This window comes from Lutra lutra, chromosome 9, assembly GCF_902655055.1.
Source record: "Lutra lutra chromosome 9, mLutLut1.2, whole genome shotgun sequence".
Taxonomy (NCBI): domain Eukaryota; kingdom Metazoa; phylum Chordata; class Mammalia; order Carnivora; family Mustelidae; genus Lutra; species Lutra lutra.
In genome coordinates, this window is record NC_062286.1 from 93,427,618 (window position 1) to 93,447,652 (window position 20,035).

The window sequence follows — 20,035 nt, forward strand, 5'->3', positions numbered from 1 at the left end:
TACTGTTTATAGGATGCCTTCTTATGTGTGTGAGACTTCATGTATGGTCCTTGTCTTAGTCTGTTGGGGCTACTGTAACAAAACACCATATCCTGGGTATCTTATAAACAACAGAAATTCATTTCTCACAGTCCAAGAAGTCCAAGATCAAGGCAGCAGCATGGTCACATTCCACTGAGGACCTTCTTCCTGATTTATAGCCACTCCCCTCTTGCTCTGTCCTCACATGGTGGGAAGGGTGAGGGAGCTCTGTGGGATCTGTTCTATAAGACCATTGACCCCATTCTTGAGGGTGTCACCCTCATGACCTAATCACCTCCCAAATGCCCTATCTCCTAAACCATCACCTTTGGGGTTACAATTTCCAAGTAGGAACTTGGGAACACACACCTCAGACCACAGCAGTCTCACAAACACCTTGGTAGTGGGCCCTGTTATTAGGCTGCTGCAGACAGGACTGTCAAGGCTCCAGGTGTGCAGAGAACTAGGGTGGGAACCTGTCTCTGATCAGATGTAGTTTGGCTTCCAACAATACACTCCCCTGACATAAACTTTCCAGGCCCAATACTTTCCATAAATTATAGCACAGACTCAAGGAAAATATAATTCCTTATTTTATTTATTTTATTTATTTTTTAGATAGATAGATTGGCGGGGGGCAGTGGCTCGAGAGCCAAAGGGAGAGAGAGGGAGAGAATCCTCAAGCAGATTCCCTGCTGAGCACAGATCCTGGTATGGGGCTCAGTCTCACAATCCCGAGATCACGACCTGAGCTGAAATCAAGAGTCAGGTGCTCAACTGATTGAACCACCTTGAAAATACACTTCTGTAAGGAAGGTAGAAAACATGCAGCTCTAGTCTTCTCAGTTTCACTGGTTGACTTTATGTCACCAGTGGCAATTCAGCTATTGTTTCTTGAAAACCCTGTATCTGGGGCCTTTCTTGGCAAATAGCAGCTTTGGAAATTTTACATCTTTAAGTGTGGCTACTACTTTATATTCCATTGCATCTTCTCTTTACTCAAGGTCATGGTCATGAAATCAAATAATGATGTGCAAGGAATTTTATACTTGATTTATGAACCCATTCAGCTGAATTTCCTGGGCATCTATTCTCCCAGTAGTCACTCCCAGAAGAGTGAGCAAATTTTATCATCATCAAATCAGAGTTAGTGGCTACAATAATGTCAGGGTCAGAGGAGTCTGTCTGGAAGGAAGGAGTTTGTCCCTAGACCTGGTTCTGAGACACAATTCATGAGCCATCGACGTGTCCTGCCTATCCCTCCACGCAAGCCCCATGTGAGAAAAGGGCCCTCCTGCTTTGTTCTGCTTCCTTTTCTTCTTTTACTACCCGATCTTCCAGAAGTGGCTTGCTGAAGAAAATGCTGAACTGCAGAACAGCAGCTGAGTGCCCTTTCAAGTTCTGCATCTAGATCCTGGAGTCGACCCCTCCTCTTCGTCAGCACCCAGGCTTGGAGGAGAGCAGGGACTCTGAAAAGCTTTGTGTCTGTCACAGGCCTTACATACACAGTATCGACATGATCACCTGGGTTTATTTCCTTTATTGGCAAAAGAGACTGAGAAGGACCTCTGGGTGCTTTATCAGTGGGAGCGGTCCCTCTCACTTGCTGTCAGAGGAGTAGGACAATTCCCTGCCTGTCTGATGCTGATGGGCTGGCCAGCCTCACCCTCTCTCCCTTCAGGGAGATGGAAGGCGTCTGCAGAGTTGACAGGCACTCACAGTGAGAGCACAGGCCTGAGGAGTCCTGCACCTGCCAGAGCCCTTGTCGTTTCTCACTTATCTGCTGCTCCCATTCATTCCACAAATATTTACTGAGCCTTCTATGAACTAGGCTCAGCTGTAGGCCCTAGGAAGAAGGGAGTAACCCCCAAATCCCCGCCCAAGTAAAGTTTGTACTTAGGGGGATAGATGGACAGTGGAGGTGGTATTTATTTAATGAACACTAAGAGCCAGTGTAATTGTGGGAAGTGAGCAAATCATGCATTCTCAATTTGTTTATTTCTTAAGTACAAAACACACACACGGCCTATCTTACTTCCCTGGGCTGTCATTGGGAAATGCTAGGACATAAAGATATTTTCCATGAAAAAAAAAAAAGCTTTAATTAGAATATAGATAAATAAATAAATACCAGTGTATTTATTCCTGTCTTTCTTCGGAACTTGATTTCCAGTTGTGTCCTGTTTTGGACTGAGGTGGTCCAGGGGCCTTTATACTGGCTGAGACATTGGCAGGTATCATGTTGGTTACAAATACTTGAGGTCAGATTATGTCTTTAGCATTGGATAAACATTATTCCCTGCTTAATAGTTGGCTATAGAAAGTCTTCTCCCTTTCCCAAGCAAGGCCCGTTAGCAGTTACTAACACCATGCCAAATTTATGTATTTGTGCACATTATTTGCATATGTTCATATTGAAGGTTTAGGTCTGAAGAGTCTACATTGCAGACAAACTTAAATATCTTGGTCAATACCTAATAACAAATGTTACTTTTCTCTTTGCACTTGAAAATATAACACTAACTTCAGTAAGATCATTTCTCAGAAAGCTGAAAGCTGCTATCCGTTGGGAAGACCCTGTTGGTATAAGGAAGCTAGTATTTCCTGCAGTGACAAACTGAAGCACCAACCTCCAAGTGGCTGCATTATCTTTTTGATACAGAAACAGTTCATGGGAGTCTCTGAGAAGTCACAGATATCCAAGAACATGCTTTTGGACACTTTTTGAATATGTGGGATGATAGGATCACTCAAATAACATTTATTTTTCAATGATTTGAAGACCTAGGTTTGCTGACCTTATTTTCCAATGGCAAAAGTGTGGAGGAATCAACATGTTCTTAATTTACATTATTAAGTGTAGAGTTGAGATCAAGGGTCTGGGTGCCGATATTCTGCTCTAGAGAGACACAATGAGAATGTGGGGGTCAATTTGGTAACCTGGAGGTATATCTATAGAGAGTTCGTGGGGTCATAGATGGCTGGATGAGAGAACTTGGAGAAGAAAGGCTTCCTGGAAGTATGGAGGATATTGAGAGATTTGAAGGGCTGCCACTGAATGAAAAACTAGATTTATTCAGGTTTAAAGAGCTGAGCTAGGACCAACGTGTGGAATTTGTACAGCTACAGAACTTGGTCCAATTTTAGAAAGACTGTTTCTCTACTAAAATGACAGAGCAAGAGAGAGCTCTATGAGGTGGCGACTTCCAGCAGTATGATTCTTAAGCAGAGGCTGGACCACTGTGGACAAGAGTGTAGCAATAAGATTTCTGGACCCCAAGGCAGACTGCACCATCTGACCTTCAAGGAGCCCTTTGATTTTCAGGTTTATGGCCTTGGCAGAGTGGATAGAAAGGGGAACATGCTTGGAGATTTACCCAGAGCAAATTCTTTATCAGAAACTGCTCCCCTGGTTGTAGCAGCAAGAGTCTGAGACCCACTGGACCCAGCTCCAGGTGCAGCACACAGTTGATGCCTCTCAATCCTCCAGGGAACCCATAGGTTGCCTCAGCTTAGTCTCCAGACCCTCTTCCAGGGCTATGGCTCAACTTTCCTATAGTAGAGGGGTGACTCATACTGCTGCACCCTTGCTCCTCTTCACCACAGCCAATCTGTCCAGAAAGTTCTCCCTGCTGCCCTCAGAGACTATTGCACCAAGCTGAGGTAAAACGCCCTTCACACACTCATGCATGTGCCTTCATCTCTCTAGTCAGAACTGTGATCCTGTAGGACACTTTCACTCTCATCTCCACAGTGTCTGGATGGAATTTTTAGCATCTTAGGAATTCACCGTTACATGACTTTAGAAATATTTTTTTTAGAATTTAGATTTTTAGAATTTTAGAAAATGATGACAAAGAGATCTAATGGGAAAGATAATACCTACTAAATATTTGGCAGGGCCCTGGGTGGGTGATGCTTTTCACTAACATTTCTGACAGGTACACAAGTTGCATGGCACCTGCCGTTTCTCAGATGACTGCATGGCAGTTGAGAAAGGTAAGCTGCCATGTTTAATGCAGCCACTATAGAAAACTAACCCAGGCTCTTCTGTCTAGACAGTTCACTTGTGTTCCCTGACTTCTGACTGATGCCTTTGGTCTTCAGAGTGAGGACTGAATTTCATCACCATTGATGTGTAACACATATCTAAGCTTCCATCTCCCTGAGCACTGCCCAGAGGCTTAAATCCTTAGCTATGAAAATGGTGTCTCCACTGGGCTTGAGTTATTCTCCTGCATTATTGACCACAGCTGCCTCTTCCATACTATCACGGGCTGTCCCAGCCTCCTTCCCTGGCTTAATATGGATGTTCCCAGGTTCTGGATTCCCGGGTTTGGCGCTGAGGTCTGTCAGGAAGTACGTTTTCTTTCAACATAAACTTAGGCAAGGAGTGGGTGGGGCACCACTGAATGGGGTCTTTGTCCTCCTGAAAGCTTTAAGCGGGGGATGAAATCCTGCAGAAGAGGCATGCTGGAGCCAGTCTGGGCGGGAGTTACTGGTTGCGAGGCCAAGTGCAGGCTGGAATTATGATCTGGTTCTCATCAGGTCTCCATGCAGGATGGCTTTGGGAAGAAACAAAAGTCCCCTTGAAGTCTCTGCCTGAAATGGGGCGTGTTCATCTTCATTCCGCTGGTGTTTCTAGGCGGCCTCTTGCTGAGCTTGGCCTTTCTCAGAGCCCTTACCTTGAGGACCTTTTGAACAGAGGGGAAGCAGGCACACGCTTGTAAGGGGACTTGCAGAGCTCAGAGCGTCCAGTCTCTGGCTGCCACGGCCTGCAGAAGTCGGCGCTGCCCCCAGCCCCCACTCAGACCCCTCGGGGAGATGCAGAGCGTGGGTGAGGTTAGTTTGGTTGGCTGCCCCTTATTCTGTCTTTCCCTGTTAGTTCTGTGATTAAATAAATTAAAATCAAATCACAGGAAAAACGGGTAAAATTATTGGTTATTTGCATAGTCAGGGGTCAGTTGGCCCATCCGCTGGAACCATAGGGAATGGAGCGTCGAGCTCCCCAGGTTGCTTTTCTCCCCTCCCAGCTCCATTCCAGACAAGCGGGCGCTTTAAGGCGCATAGTCCCTGTTCCCGGAGTTGAGTGTCATTGACTCTGATTGGGCAGATTGGGTCACGTGTCAAGCATTAAGCCAGTCTGCTTCTCTAGGGAGATGCTGCATTCTGATTGGCAGGCAGAACCTCGTGATTAGTCCAGAAATGGAGGGACGGTCACGTGGACAGGAGAGGTAGGAGGGGCTGTGTATCTGGCGGGCCCTGCGTCTTCAAAGTGCCACGTGCATTCGGTGCCTTGCAACTGGGAAGAATGAGGTGCTTTCGTTCCCTGCCTTCCCTGCCTCTGGGTTACAGGTGGGTGATTATCATTCGGCCGCCTTTGCTTCGATTCAGCGTGGCTACACGGGGTTGGGAGTCTGTTGCGCGAGCTGCGGCCTCCCGGCTAGAGCCTTGCTTGGTGCAACTGGGCTGTGCTGATTCAGAAAACGGGGGCCTTACTTTCCCCACTAAAGGTCTTAGGAAATCACTTTTGGGGGCGGACCTTTCCGTTCGACTTTCGAGACGTCTCAGGGATGTGACAATTTAGGCTTTGGCCCCCTGTGCTGAGAATCCCTGCTGTGAGTGAACCCAAGGACAGCCATCTGACCACGGTAATGTGGCCATGAATCTACTAGTACTAGCCTGCGAAGTTGAAAACATTATTTTCTGGAAAAGAACTTGCTGTGCAACAAGCCACTGAGTACCTACTGTCTTCCGGGCCCTGGCTGGGTGTACAGTACTGTTCGCAGAATTATGCTCCCCAAATCACTCAGCATTTTGGCCCTTCACCATCTCTGATGGCCTTCTCTTCCTTGTACTTCAGGGAACTGCTGGAGACCACGTGTCGCCTGGCAAATATGCTGAAGAGACATGGCATCCGTCGAGGGGACCGTGTGGCCATCTACATGCCTGTTTCCCCACTGGCTGTGGCCGCAATGCTGGCCTGTGCCAGGATTGGAGCTGTCCACACCGTGGTCTTTGCTGGCTTCAGTGCAGAGTCCCTGGCTGGGAGGATCAATGATGGTGAGTGTCTGGAAGGGAGGGAGAAACCTGGGGCCCCTTGGCCTTTGTTCTTTGGGGCCTGGCCATCAGCGACTTGGGAGTGGAGACAGACATTAATAAAAATCACACAGACGAATGACAGATACCACCAGAGACAAGGACACGGCTGAATGAGCATTTGTTCTGTGAGCTGAGATCTGATGGCATTGGATTAATCAGGTGAAAAAGGAAGACTTCAGCTGGAGGGAACAGCGTAGGTCTCAGCTGCTTGGTGGGAGGAGCACAACTCATATAAGCGCTTGGAGGTGACTGGAATGGCTGTGGTGGAAGAAGCAATGTGTAGGGCGACATGAGGCTGGGGATGTATGGGGAATGTCTCCCAGGTCAACAATTAAAAGTCTTCTGTCATGAGGAAGGATGGGGCAGACCATTTCCAGAGGCCCGAGTCAGGTGTGGGGGCTTATGGTGCATCTTTAAGGATTTCTATCTGCAGGTAGCTCAGAGTCTCCTGAACAGTGTCCAGAACAATGTTGTCTCCCTCCTTTTTCTGGTGTGGGAGGGCTGAGTGTCTGGATGGTGACTTCATGTCTGCGAGGTCTGACCCCTGCTCAGTGAGGTCATGGAGAGCTCCCTGAGCTGGCTCACCAAGGAGGATGCTTGGGGGGGGGCGGCCACTGGGAGTTCTTTGTGTCTCACTGAAGACTTGCCTTTGGCTAGTGAACAGAGTTCAAGGGCAGAGTTCTGACCTAGACCCTAGCTGACCACCTTCTTTAGGAGGGACTGAGAAGCCTTTCTGCTCCCTTTCTACATCTCTCCCTCCACTTTCAAGGGTTGGTGCTGTCACTCATTTCTCCTTCTCTCTGTCAACTCTGTAGCACCTACCATGTGCCAGGTACTGTTCTAAGCACTTTGCAAAAGTCCTCTCCTTTAATTTAACTAAACTAGTCTTCATAAATATGATAGGCGATAATATTCTCCCTATTTCTCCCTTCCCCCATTTTTTATTATTATTATATCTTAAAGTATACAGCTCAGTAGCATTAAGCACATTCATAGTGTTGTGCAACCATCATCACTGTCTATTCCAGACCCTTTTTATTACCCCAAATGGACATCTCATACCCATTAAGCAGGCACTCCCTGTTTCCCCCTCCATCCAGCTTCTGGCAGCCACTAATCTGCTTTCTGTGTCAGTGATTTGCCTATTCTGGGTAATTCATAGAATGAATTCATGTGATACGTCGCCTTTTGTATATGACTTCTGTGACCACTCACAGTGTTTTCAAGGTTCATCCGTGTTGTAGCATGTATCATTTCTTCATTTCCTTTTCTATGAATAAAATTTTACTGTGCGGGTATACCATGTTTTGTTTATCCATTCATCTGTTGATGGACATTTGACTTGTTAACATATCACATCTTGGCTATTTTGAATAGAGTTGCTGTGAACATTTATGAGAACACCTTCTTCCAATTTTTCATGCATATACCTAGGCATGGAATTGCTGGCATACGTGGTAAATCTGTATTTAACTTAGCGAGGAACTGCAAACTGTTTTCCAAAGTTGCCTCTCTGTTTCACATTCCCAGCAGCAATGTATGAGGTTACCAGTTTCTCTGAATCCTCATCAGCCCTTGTTTCACTTAAAAAAAAAATTATAACCATCCAATGTGTATGAAGTAGTATTTCATTGTGGATTTGACCTCCTTTCTAATGACTAACATCATTGAGCATCTTTTCATGTGCTTCTCCATTTGTATGTTTTAGGAGAAATGTCTACATAGGCTCTTTGTCCATTTTTTAAATTGTTGTTGGTGTTTTGGTTGGTTGAGTTTTAAGAGTTATCTCTATGTTCTGGATACTAAACCTTTATTAGATTTATCATTTACAATTATTTTCTCCCATTTTGTGGGTTGTCTTTTCACTCTCTCAATAGTGTCCTTTGATGTACAAAAGTTTTTAATCGTGATAAAGTCTGGATCATCCATTTTTTTTCTTTTGCTTGTGATTTTGGTGTATTATTTAAGAATCTATTGACAACTCCAGTGTGATGAAGATTTGCCTCCATGTTTTCTTCTAAGAATTTTCTAGTCTTAGCTTTTACTAGGTCTTTGATCCATTTTGAGTTAATTTTTGTATATAGTGTGAGGTTCAACTTCATTCTTTTGCCAGTGGGTATCCAGTGGTACCAGCACCATTTGTTGAAGAGACTGTTTTTTTCCCCCTCATCGAATGGCCTTGGCACTTTGTCAGAACTAATTTGCCATATATGTTGAGGCGTATTGCTGGGTTCTGTATTTGGTTCCAATGATCTGTATATCTGTCTTTAATTTTCATTTTTTTTAAGATTTTATTTATTTATCTGACAGAGATCACAAGTAGGCAGAGAGGCAGATAGAGAGGGAGAAGCAAGTAGGCAGAGAGGCAGACAGAGAGAGAGGGAGAAGCAGGTTCCCTGCTGAGCAGAGAACCCATGTCCTTGATTCTTCATGTTGTCAAACCGCTCCTTTCATTCCAGGAATAAACCCCACTTGGTCCTGATGCATAATCCTGTTAATACACTACTGGCTATAGTTTGCTAACACTTTGTTGAGGATTTTTGCATCAGTATTCATGAAGGGTATTGGTCTATAGTTTTTATTTTTCCTGTGATGTGTTCATCTGGCTTTGGTATCAGGGTAGTGCTGGCCACATAGAATTAGTTAGAATGTATTTCCTCCTGTATAGTGTTTGGGCAGAGTTTGAGGAAGATTGATGTTAATTTATCTTTAAATATTTGGTAGAATTCACCAGTGAGAACCATCTGGTCCTGGGCTATTCTTTGTTGGGAGCTTCTCTTTTTGAAGATGAGGAAACTGAGGCACAGAGAGGTTAAGTGACTTGCCTAAGGTCACATTGCTGGTTAGTGACAGAGCCAGGATTTGAACCCAGGCATTCTGCCACCAGAGATCATGCTTTAACATTACACTAGGCTGCGGCACCTTGATGGCTCAGTCAGCTAAGTGTCTGCCTTCAGCTCAGGTCATGATTTCAGGGTCCTGGGATTGAGCCCCATATTGGACTCCCTGCTCAGCGGGGAGCCTGCTTCCTCCTCTCCTCCCTGCTCCTGCTGTCTCTTATTAGCTCTGTCACTATCTCTGCCTCTTTCTCTCAAGTAAATGAATAAAATCTTTAAAAAAAAAAAAAAAAACACATTACACTAGGCTGATCCTTTCCTTTGCTGAGGATATTATCATGGTTGCCAAGTGTTTCTGTTAAGATTCTTTAAAACAAGCCCAAAGCATTGGGCCCTGGAGATTTAGTAGCTGGATCCTGGAACAGGTCCCAGAACTTCAGGAATCCCATACAACAAGGCCACAGAAGGACAGGGGCCAGGTCATCTCTGAGGTCCTCAGCAGATGAAACTGCTATAACTTTCTCTATACTTTGTCATTAAGAGATTCTTACCCAATACCTACACCTTCCACGTTCAGCTATTCAGGTGTCAGTCCATGGCAAGACTCTGTTGGGACAGGCGTTTACCTTCTCTTGGGTCAATAAGAGGAGTGTCTGGTTATTTATTGCTGTGTAACAAACTACTCCGAAACTTAGTGCTAAGAACAATAAATTTAATTATTTCATGATTCTGTGGGGGCAAGAATCAAATGGGCTTTGTGGGAATGTCTTTTCTCTGCTCCATGATATCTGGGATGCAGGCTGGGTTGGCTTGCATAGTTGGGGGCTGTGAAGCATCTTTTTCATGTGGCCTCTTTGCATGACCAGGTCGGGCAACCACAGACAGTCAGACTGTTGCATGGCAGCTCACAGTTTCTCTTGGATGGAAGTAGAAAGTGCCAATTGCCCTAAAGGCCAGGTTCAGAATACACATATCCTCATTTTTAGTACTCCATTGATCCAACCAGTCTGGTCATTCCAAATTCAAGGTGGGGGACACCAACACCCTATTTCTCCTTGAGAAGTAGTATGAGACCAGGTGGAAGAATTTTCAGCTCTCCTTAATCCATCACTGGGGGTCGGGGGTGGGAGTGTTAGCATGGCCACCAGGGACTCATCATGAGCTAGGCGGCCATTCAGTCAATATGTTCTATTTTAGAGTTTCTGTCCCCTGGCCTGGCCTCCAGACTCTAACCACTCCTCTTCCCTTTATATTCCCTCTTGCTTTAGGATGAATTAGGAGTGGAAAGAGAGTGTAGTATGGTGGGGAGGGTGGAGGGCAGAATGATTCTGAGAGGCTGTGGGGGAGGAGGAAGTAATGGCCCCCACATATGTCTGCACCATAATCCCCCAAAACCTGGAAATATGTTAATTAACACATCAAAAGGGCTTGGCAAATGGGATTAGCACTGAAATGGTGGGATTATCCAGGTGGGCCCAAACTAAAAATGTTAGCCCTGGAAAGCAGAGAACTTTCTCTGGCTGGAGGCAGAGGACATGTGGCAGAATGGGAGGTCAAAGCATGAGAAGGACTTGATCTGCCTTTGTTAGCTTTGATGATAAAGAACATCATAAGCCAGGGAAGGTAGGTGGCTCTGAAGGCTAAGAACGACTATTGGCTGACAGAATGAAAAATCAGCGAAATGGGGACCTCAGTCTTGAAGTTATATGGAGCTGAGTTCTGTCAACACCCTGAATAGCCCAGAAGCAGAGTCTCCTCCAGAGCCCCCAGATGAGAGCTTTGTTCCCTCACACATTGAATTTGGGCATGAGACTTCAAGAAAAGAACCCCACCAAGCTCACTGGACTAGAGAACTGTGAAATAAAATATGGGTTTTCCGAGCCACTAAGTTTATGGTAATTGGCTATAGGAGCAGTAAAACATGAAGACAGATGCTAATACCTGCTCAAAAGCCAGGGAGGTAAAAATCAAAGCTTCCCAGATAAAGTGTCATGCTGATCTGGCCTGTGCCCTGACGCTGTGCACAAACCCTGTACCCGTCACTGAACTTCGGGGGAAACCACAGAGTGAAACACGTCCTCAAGCACCTCCTAGAGACTAGGCATGCGATGCAGGTTCCTGCCCTAGAGAACTGCTTGGGTGGAAAGCCTCCAGCAAATGAGAGCCAGGAGCAAGGCTTGTGCCATGGTAGGCTGTGGAGAAGCTATAATCCACATAATGCACTTATGTGGAGCTATAATCCACATAATGCACCTGGGATGGACGGGGACTCCCCAGGGGGTCCTGATTTTTCTTTGTCTCTCACCCCCTTGAGGCCAGGTTCTTTCTACCTGCTGGATCATCTCCCTTCTTGCCCCATAGGGAGTTGACCTGGACCAATCTCAGCACCCAGGATGTAGGCCAGGGTGATCTCTGACAGACTACACCCAACCGATTTTGTTTCCCCAGGGTGACCAGTGGCCAGGTCTGAGGAGCAAAGAATGTGCCGCTGGGGTGCCCTGCTGTGCAGAGCTGGATGACACTTTCCTGGGTTCCTCAAGGCCTCTAGAGTACTTCTCTGATCCTTGGGTGACCCAGCCAAGGGCTAAGAGAATTCTTAGGTGGCTCTCAAGGTCATGTCAACTCTAGGGCCCTTGGGATAAAGAAAGAATGAGTGTGTTGCTAGAAGGCACTTTTCAGACAGAAAAGCTGAAGGAGATAGTATCTTTGTCAGGGCTCCCACAAAAGTACACCCTGAGGTGAGCATTCAGGGGTAGCCAGTTCATTTGGGAGGTGGTCCTGGGAAGCAATCTAGGGTGCTGGGGAGTGGGGCTGGGAAGAGAAATCCAGTAGACAAACTTCCACAGTGGGTGCCTGGAGCTCAGTCCCCTAGAGAGCCCTGGAAGGTGATAGAACCACATAGGGATGGGCCTCTGGGGGGTGATGGAGTTGGACTATTTATATTCCAACCCATGAATCCTTGGTGGAAGGCTGCTGGGGTTGGGGCAATCCTTAGTGCTTCTGCCTGTGGCTTTGGAAGAAGTTCTTGGTACAGAGTGATAAAAGGTCTGAGGATGTGTGGGTCCCTGCTGGTCAGCACTAAAACTGGGTATTTGTTCTGGGCTCTTCCATTAGGGGCCAGTTAGAGAATAGCCCACTGCAGCCTTGATTCCTCTGGGTCATCCCAGGTTGAGGCATGATGTGGGATCTCATTCCTTTGCCTGTGGTTCTGAGGCCCAGTTTGTGTCTGTATCCTGCTCAGGGCCTTAACCCTTGGTCTGCTATGGAAGGTTCAGTCTTCCCATCCTTGCCCTGAACCTGGTCAAGCCTAGCCAGGTCATTGAATAGCAGGTGTGGAGCCTGGAGGGCCATCTGCTAAAGGCAAGGTTGGGGGCCTGTAACTCCTGGCACCCTCTGGTTTCTGGCATTGAAGCTTCTTGTCCCTGGACAGGACAGGGGCCACACAGGACACATTGGTGCTTGATCTCTGGCTGTCCAGTTTTCTTGGTCTCTGCATCTTGGTGTTGCTTTGCCACCATGGTGGCTGTGGCTGAGGACGGTGTGATGGCCCCTCACCTGGGAAAGCCTACCAGGGCATGGCAGGGACTGATGGAAGTGTCTCCCTTAGAACTGTGAAAAGGCCTGGTACTTCTGTACTCAGCCAAAGATTGCAAGGCAGCCAGATCCCCCCATTTTGCTCAAGAATGGACTTTGTCTAACACATGTTCAGGCCTGGACTGTGTGGCTCCTCAGCCTGGGCTGTGAAGCTCAGAGTGGGAAGGAAATTGACCAGAAATCTTGTTTGTATGTATTAGCCAAGTGCAAGGTAGTCATCACCTTCAACCAAGGACTCCGGGGAGGGCGCGTGGTGGAGCTGAAGAAGATCGTGGATGAAGCTGTGAAGCACTGCCCAACCGTCCAGCACGTCCTGGTGGCTCACAGGACAGACAACAAGGTCCACATGGGTCATCGGGACATCCCCCTTGAGCAGGTGTGTTTGCTTTGCTCTGTACAGTTGGAGGAAGAGGGGTAATTATTGGGTACACTGGGTCTGAGTTCAACCCAGTTGAAAACTGTGGTTTTCAACCTGGGTCCCCTAAATGTGCTCAGGGTTCCCCAGTGGTATCTGATGGGCTTATATTGTGGTTGGGAAGCTGGAACTCAGATGGAACAAACATACTGAAACAGTGTAATAGAAATGACTGGATCCTTCCCTTTGTGTTCCCTGCATCTGGAGTTGAACTAAGGTAGGATGGAAAAGGCAAACTGAACCCGGTCTGCCAAATCCTTTAGGCATCAGGTGAGAGGTGTTTTCAGAGAGGGTGAATGGGGGCAGAGGTTAACTTCCCTGGATGGGACTGTGTATGTCTTCCCCCTTGCAGGAAATGGCCAAGGAGGACCCTGTGTGCGCCCCAGAGAGCATGGGCAGTGAGGACATGCTCTTCTTGCTGTATACTTCGGGGAGTACTGGGACCCCCAAGGGACTCGTCCACACCCAGGCGGGCTACCTGCTCTATGCCGCCCTGACACATCGGGTATGTGCCTTGTTGGGGGAGGCTGAGGGTGCGAGGAGTCACACCTTTGTGGCTGGGCTCTGGGTAGGGGGCCTTCAGAGCCTGGGTTAGGGCTAGAACTCCTGCTATAACCTAGCGCTTGTATGTGTGAGGGCCTAACGTTTCTCCTAGTATGTTCAGGAGTGGGGTGCTCTAAGTTGTGGCTCTGGCACTCTGCATGGGTGGATGTGGGGCCTGAGTTTCTGTGCTCATTGGAAGAGTCCAGGTCTCTAATCTGCTCACTGCTGGCCTTTAGCCCCTTTGCCCCTGTGTCCTTGCCATCGTTTGCTCTGGGGGAGTCTGGCTCTCCCCAGGCCCAATGTGCTCCTTTTGCTACAGCTGTGTTCTGATGCTCAGGGGCCCAGGTGTAAGCACCTAAGCGCCCTCCTGGGCCCCTTCATCCATAAAAAATGTTAAAAATCATATTTTACAACTGAGTTGGTATAGAGATGGATATGCTACTTTTACATATTAAATGTCTACTTCTACTTAGTAGATCTTTTTTTTTTTCTTTTTTTCCTGGTGTTTAAAGAAAGTAAAACGTTTTCATATGCCCTTAAAGGTATTCTGGGCTTGGATCACTGGGGCCACATTTTAAAAGTAAAATTAGAAAAAAAGATTTACTTTTCTTAAGGAAACCTAAGTCCATTATATGGGAATTGTGTTACAGTGGACCACCCTATAGGGCCTATAAAGAAGATGGTGTGACATGCTTTTATTCTCATAAATGCATTTAAAAAACAGGCCTGATTTGAATGTGGGTGGGTTGGGTGACCCCTTGGGTCACAGCTGCACAGGGCTCAGGCTGTCTCAAGACCACTGTGCTGTATGTGGACTCCTGGAGAATCTCAGTGTTCATTTGGGGCAGCAAGAAATTGGGCCACTCACCCGAAGATTTAAAAGAAAATCTTTTCATTGAGAAACAGAATACAGAGTAGAATCCAGAAAACCACCCAAATCAAGTATGTGGCTTGAAGAATTATGAAAAGGCAAACCCCACTTTGGTCACATAAGCCCTTCCTCCCTGTCTGACTACAGCCCCTCCCTGTATCCTGACTGATAGCATCATGGTCCCGTGTTTCCCCTCTTCTAGCTTTGTCACCCAGTATGTGTCCCCTGATCCTATAGCTTACTCTTGCCTGCTGACACTTCTTTGAGGTGTCTTTTAAGGCTTTTTTAACCTGTTGTTTCTCTGTCCCTTCCATTTCCTTACACTTTTCTGTGGCACCCATCAGTTTTATCCCTCTGTCCTCTGTGTTTCCTGAAAAGGGACATTCAGATTCAGGCTCTGGTGGGACCCTGTGGCGAGAATACAGGAGACACAAAGTCTCTCTGCTCAGGCTCTCAGAAGCTGATGATGCTTAAGGCATTTCTTGGTCTTTTTGGCTTTCATGTTTTTGCAATTTTTAAGGGATCTGAGAAGATTGTGGTATAACTAGTGCAGGGTGCCCTTATTTTAGACTTATAACTAGATGGCGTTTTACCTGTGGGTACACTTGTGGCCACCACCTGCATCCAGATGTGGGGTATCTCCAGCTCTTAAAGGCACTGACGCCCCCCCCAGCAGGGCTGGCACTTGCACGACCTCCACCATACAGATTAGCTTTGGTTGGCTGGGGCTCACGCAACATACACTTGGAGTCTGGCTTCTTTCACTGTTGCCTGCGAGAGTCGGCGTGTTGTGGGTGACAGTAACTGTCTTGTCACTTCTGTAGCTGCACAGAGCCCCAGCAATGCACTTGTTTTTCCTGCTCTTGGTAGCCTTAGGCGCAGCTGTGTTTTGCATTTACAGAACAGTGTTAGTGACCTGTAGGAATGTGGGGTGACAGGCTCCTGATGGCCTCTCCTATTTCTGCAGCTTGTGTTTGACTACCGGCCAGGTGACGTCTTTGGCTGTGTGGCCGACATTGGCTGGATCACAGGACACAGCTATGTGGTGTACGGACCCCTGTGCAATGGAGCAACCAGCGTCCTTTTTGAGAGTACCCCGGTTTACCCTGATGCTGGTGAGGACTGGGGATGCACACAGGGTCCCCCCGAGGGAGTTGGAGGAAGGAGAAGTTCACAGGAGGGTGGAGTAGAGGTCTTTGCTTTGGCCCAGCTGTGGTCCTTGTGGTCATGTGGCTTAGCTGCCGAATTCTTCACCCTGCGAGGTGGGCTGGGGTTAGGGGTGGTGTCTGTAGTAGGATCAGAAAAGTCATAGATTTGTCACTGAAAGCCATCTCAGGACAGCCCACTCCAGCGTTCCTGTCTCCCTAGCAAACTGGGTGCCTTGGGCCATCCCCTTAGCACTGTTCCTCTCTCCTCTCTGGCCACCTGACCAGATCCAGCCCTTCCTCAACCCCCAGGCCAGCTGCCAACCTCCCATTACCCCAGACAGAGGGGACTTTATCCAGCTCTGTGCCTGTGCTCTCTGTCAGACAGCATTGCCTGTGGCCTGGAGCCACGTCCATGAATGGAGATCACTTTGAGGACCCACATCTTGCTCACTTTGGCAGCTTCCTCCGAGGCAGCACAAAACCCTAAGAATTTGTTGTAATGCCATGGAATGGTGGTGGCTCTGCCAGGAGGCTCTTGCCAAACCCTCCACGATGCTAACAGTGATGTGTGTAGAACTTCTTTGTCACCTCCCCTGCTCCTCTCCAGCCTCCTGATGGGCTAGGATGCACTCTCAGATAAATGTGCAGGCCATCTTAGGTGTGATCTCAGGCATGTCACTTCCGCCCCCTCGAAGCTCTGCTCACTCCATGTGTAGTTGTGGGGGATTGGTGGCTAGTTGTGGGGGATTGTGGGGAACCAGGTGAGTAAGTGCTGGAGAATTGCCCTGCTCCCCAGGGCTCACTCAGAGGTGGCTGCCGCTGTGCCAGGGGAAGCACCAGTCACCCCTTAGAGACCATTTTGGTGTGACTGAACGCAAGTTCTATGTCAGTACGGCATGGGTTATTTTTAAAATTCACAGTGATACCTCTTTGAACTGATCCTTACTGTATCTTTTGGGTTACACCCTCTGAATGCAGCCATCCAGAGCCAGATGGAGGCTATTGCCAAATGTGCTGGCCCTGGATGTGGGGTATGCTGGGAGATGATTGCCACAGGGAGCCCCTTCTCAGAGGGCTCACTTCCCATTTCATCGATGGGTCGTTGGGATTCCATTTCTGTGAACACAGGTATTTGCCTGTATCCAGTGCACAGTAACTGTTGACTGATTTCTAAATAAGTTAGATAACGTGTGGTCGGCTCAGACTGACAGTGAACTTGGGCCTTTCTGTAGGTCGATACTGGGAGATGGTGCAGAGGTTAAAGATCAATCAGTTCTATGGGGCCCCGACGGCTGTCCGGCTCTTGTTGAAATACGGCGACTCCTGGGTGAAGAAGTATGACCGCTCTTCCCTGAGGACCCTGGGGTCAGGTGAGTGGCCCACCATGGGGCAGAGCCAGTGAAGGCTTCCATATGGCTTTAATCATGAAGGCTGTGTGGCTGTGTCTGTGGTGAATTCAAACAGTGCCAGGCTAAATAGGAAACAGATTTCCCTGCCTGTAAGCAGCTTCCTGGAGGCTCTGGCTGATCGTGGCCTGGGGCACAACTCTCCAGACGTTTCTATGCTTCATCTTTATTATGAAAACCTGGTAAAGAAGCTCAAGCCCTTCTTTAGTGGCCGCATGGGATTGCAGTATGAGGGGAATTGACTGTGGGTCATGAAGGTGCTCCCCTGTGCTGGGGGCCGACAACCCCCAAGGACTGTGGTAAACACACTGTGCTGTGCGCTGCTCTTGCTGTAGATATTTCCAAAGCAGAGGGTTGCGAGATCCAAGATTATCTCCGCTTGTGATTTTGACAGAGGTGGCCAAGCCCCATGAATGCACTTTGGAAAGAGGATGTGGGATTATTTCAGGTGATATGGTGAGGTGGAGGGTACCCAAGCCCTTTCTGTCTCCTTTTCCTGACTCCTGTCATTTCTGCCCCTACACATGCTGTCAGTAGGGGAACAGGGCGGAGAGTGGTGAGTCTGAGATGCCTCTCTTGGCACGTTCCCTCTGTGGAGGGTGAAGCCTGCATGTCATGAAGGGAGTCATGTGGTTGGAGAACACCTACCCTCCAACGCTGGGGCTGTGAGGTGCTCCTGCACTCTGGGCCTGGCAGTGCTTGGGACCTGAGTGCAGGTGGAGGGCCACAGAAACTCAGATCCTCCAGGTGCCATCTGCAGACCACCTAAGTGGGCCCAGGAGCTAGGTCAGGTTAGTGGTGAAGGGAGGTTTGAGTTTCCAGACGTGCTCTACTAAGGAAGACTCACAAGGACCCCAGTGACAGGGTAAATACTCCCAAGTGCTTCGGAAGGAGGTGCCCAACCCTTGCCTTAGAGTGGGGGAGCCCGTCCTAGCTCAAAGCTGCCTCACCCAGGCATCCCCTTAGCCAGACAGGCTTCTGGGGTCCTCACTCCATACGTCACCAGACCCACTTCCTCTCCTAGACCAGGCATGGAGCAGCTCTGTAACAGGGAGCACACACGGAGCCTTCTCCAGACTCTGTGTATTTTGCTGGTGTTGTAGGCACATTCCTGCCATGTAACCAGTGCCAGGAGGAGAGTCCTACAGGGGTTCCCTTGGAACCTGGTTGTTACTAAGTAGTTCCAGCAGGCAGGGCACCTGCTCACATGGGAGGAATGTGGACCAGTAAGCTGCATGCTTGGCCAGGGCCCATGTGGTGCTGTCCCCCACTGAGGCTCTGCCGCTCTGGCTGCTTCCTGACATCTGAATTAGCCCTCACAGCACACCACGCTGCGAGCGAATTGACTTCATTTAATCCTACCAGTCAGCAGAACCCAGCTTCCTCAGGACTTTTACCCCAAGATTTGCTTTACACTTTTTTTTTTTTAACTTTTAATTTCACAAGTGGCACATAGTTCTCCTCTTATTGAGAAAAAGAAACAATTGGAACATTGTCATGCATGACATCCTCTGTGAGTGTGGCTTCAGGCAACCATGCTGCTTGTGCCCCTTCTGAGCCCTTCTGCACAGTCATGTTCCCGTGAGAGACACAGTATGGTTCTAAGATGTCTGCTTTCACGTAAACATGATCGTGGTCTGGTGGTCTTGCCCCTGTGGTTGGAGATCTGGGCTCTTGGCAGTTTCTCAGTGTACCTCATGGCAGCCTCTTAACCTCCTTGTGGGTGTGGGTGAGTGCAGGATTAATGCACACAACACCCAGCCCCCATGTGACCAGCATGGGAGCCCCTGGCCAGGTTAGGCCGTGGTGCGTCGTGGGTCGTCCTGAGCAAGAGGCAACCAGAGTGGGAGTGTTTCACTGTTCTAGCAGTGGTATGTGTAAGCTGGTCAATTCTGGCTGAGTGCCAGTCTTATATGGCTGTTTCATTAGGGTCATAGCTTAGCCACTGGGGCTACACCACTGACTGGGTGGCTTATAAACAACATGAATTTATCTCTCACAGTTGTGGGGGCTGGGAAGTCCCAAATCAAGGTGCCAGCATGATTGTCTTCTGGGGACGGCCCCCTTCCTGGGTTTATAGATGGTGCCTTTTCCCTATGTCCTCACATGAGTGAGGGGGAAGAGGGAGCTCTGTGTGGTCTGTTTTGTAAGAACACTAACCCCATTCCAGAGGGCTTCATGACCTCCCAAAGTCCTTACCTCCCAATACTATCATCTTTGGGGGTTAAGATGTCAACATATGAAATCTTGGTTGGGGGACACACACCTGGAGGTTACAGTGGGTAGACACTGAGAAGTTGGGTTGTAGAGTCCTAGGGTAGAAAGCCATTTATTTGTGTGTGGGGGGGTGGGCATATATACGTAGCAGTTGTTAGATTATACACACAGTTGACCTTTGAACAACATCTGCTTGAACTGTGTGGGCCCTACTTAATACATGGATTTTTTTCAATAAATACAGTACAGGACTGTAAATGTATTTTCTTTATGATTTTCTTATATTTTTTAAGGATTTTTTTTTAAATTTCTTTTCAGCATAACAGTATTCATTGTTTTTGCACCACACCCAGTGCTCCATGCAATCGGTGCCCTCTCTAATACCCACCACCTGGTTCCCCCAACCTCCCACCCCCCGCCCCTTCAAAACCCTCAGATTGTTTTTCAGAGTCCATAGTCTCTCATGGTTCACCTCCCCTTCCAATTTCCCTCAACTCCCTTCTCCTCTCCATCTCCCCTTGTCCTCCATGCTATTTGTTATGCTCCACAAATAAGTGAAACCATAGGATAATTGACTCTCTCTGCTTGACTTATTTCACTCAGCATAATCTCTTCCAGTCCCGTCCATGTTGCTACAAAAGTTGGGTATTATCCTTTCTGATGGAGGCATAATACTCCATAGTGTAGATGGACCACATTTTCCTTATCCATTCGTCCGTTGAAGGGCATCTTGGTTCTTTCCACAGTTTGGCCACCGTGGCTATTGCTGCTATAAACATTGGGGTACAGATGGTCCTTCTTTTCACTACATCTGTATCTTTGGGGTAAATACCCAGTAGTGCAATTGCAGGGTCATAGGGAAGCTCTATTTTTAAATTCTT

The 20,035-nt window shown here is 47.9% G+C and overlaps 1 protein-coding gene across 1 annotated transcript in view; it reads left to right on the top strand.

The window, feature by feature from the left end:
• ACSS1 (acyl-CoA synthetase short chain family member 1) overlaps positions 1-20,035 on the top strand; it is a 60,324-nt gene that overhangs the window by 22,770 nt on the left and 17,519 nt on the right. The window contains exons 3-7 of the mRNA XM_047744972.1: positions 5,885-6,084; positions 12,755-12,930; positions 13,322-13,474; positions 15,351-15,498; positions 16,764-16,901. Of these exons, the coding sequence (XP_047600928.1) occupies positions 5,885-6,084; positions 12,755-12,930; positions 13,322-13,474; positions 15,351-15,498; positions 16,764-16,901 (815 nt within the window). The remainder of the gene's footprint in view (positions 1-5,884; positions 6,085-12,754; positions 12,931-13,321; positions 13,475-15,350; positions 15,499-16,763; positions 16,902-20,035) is intronic.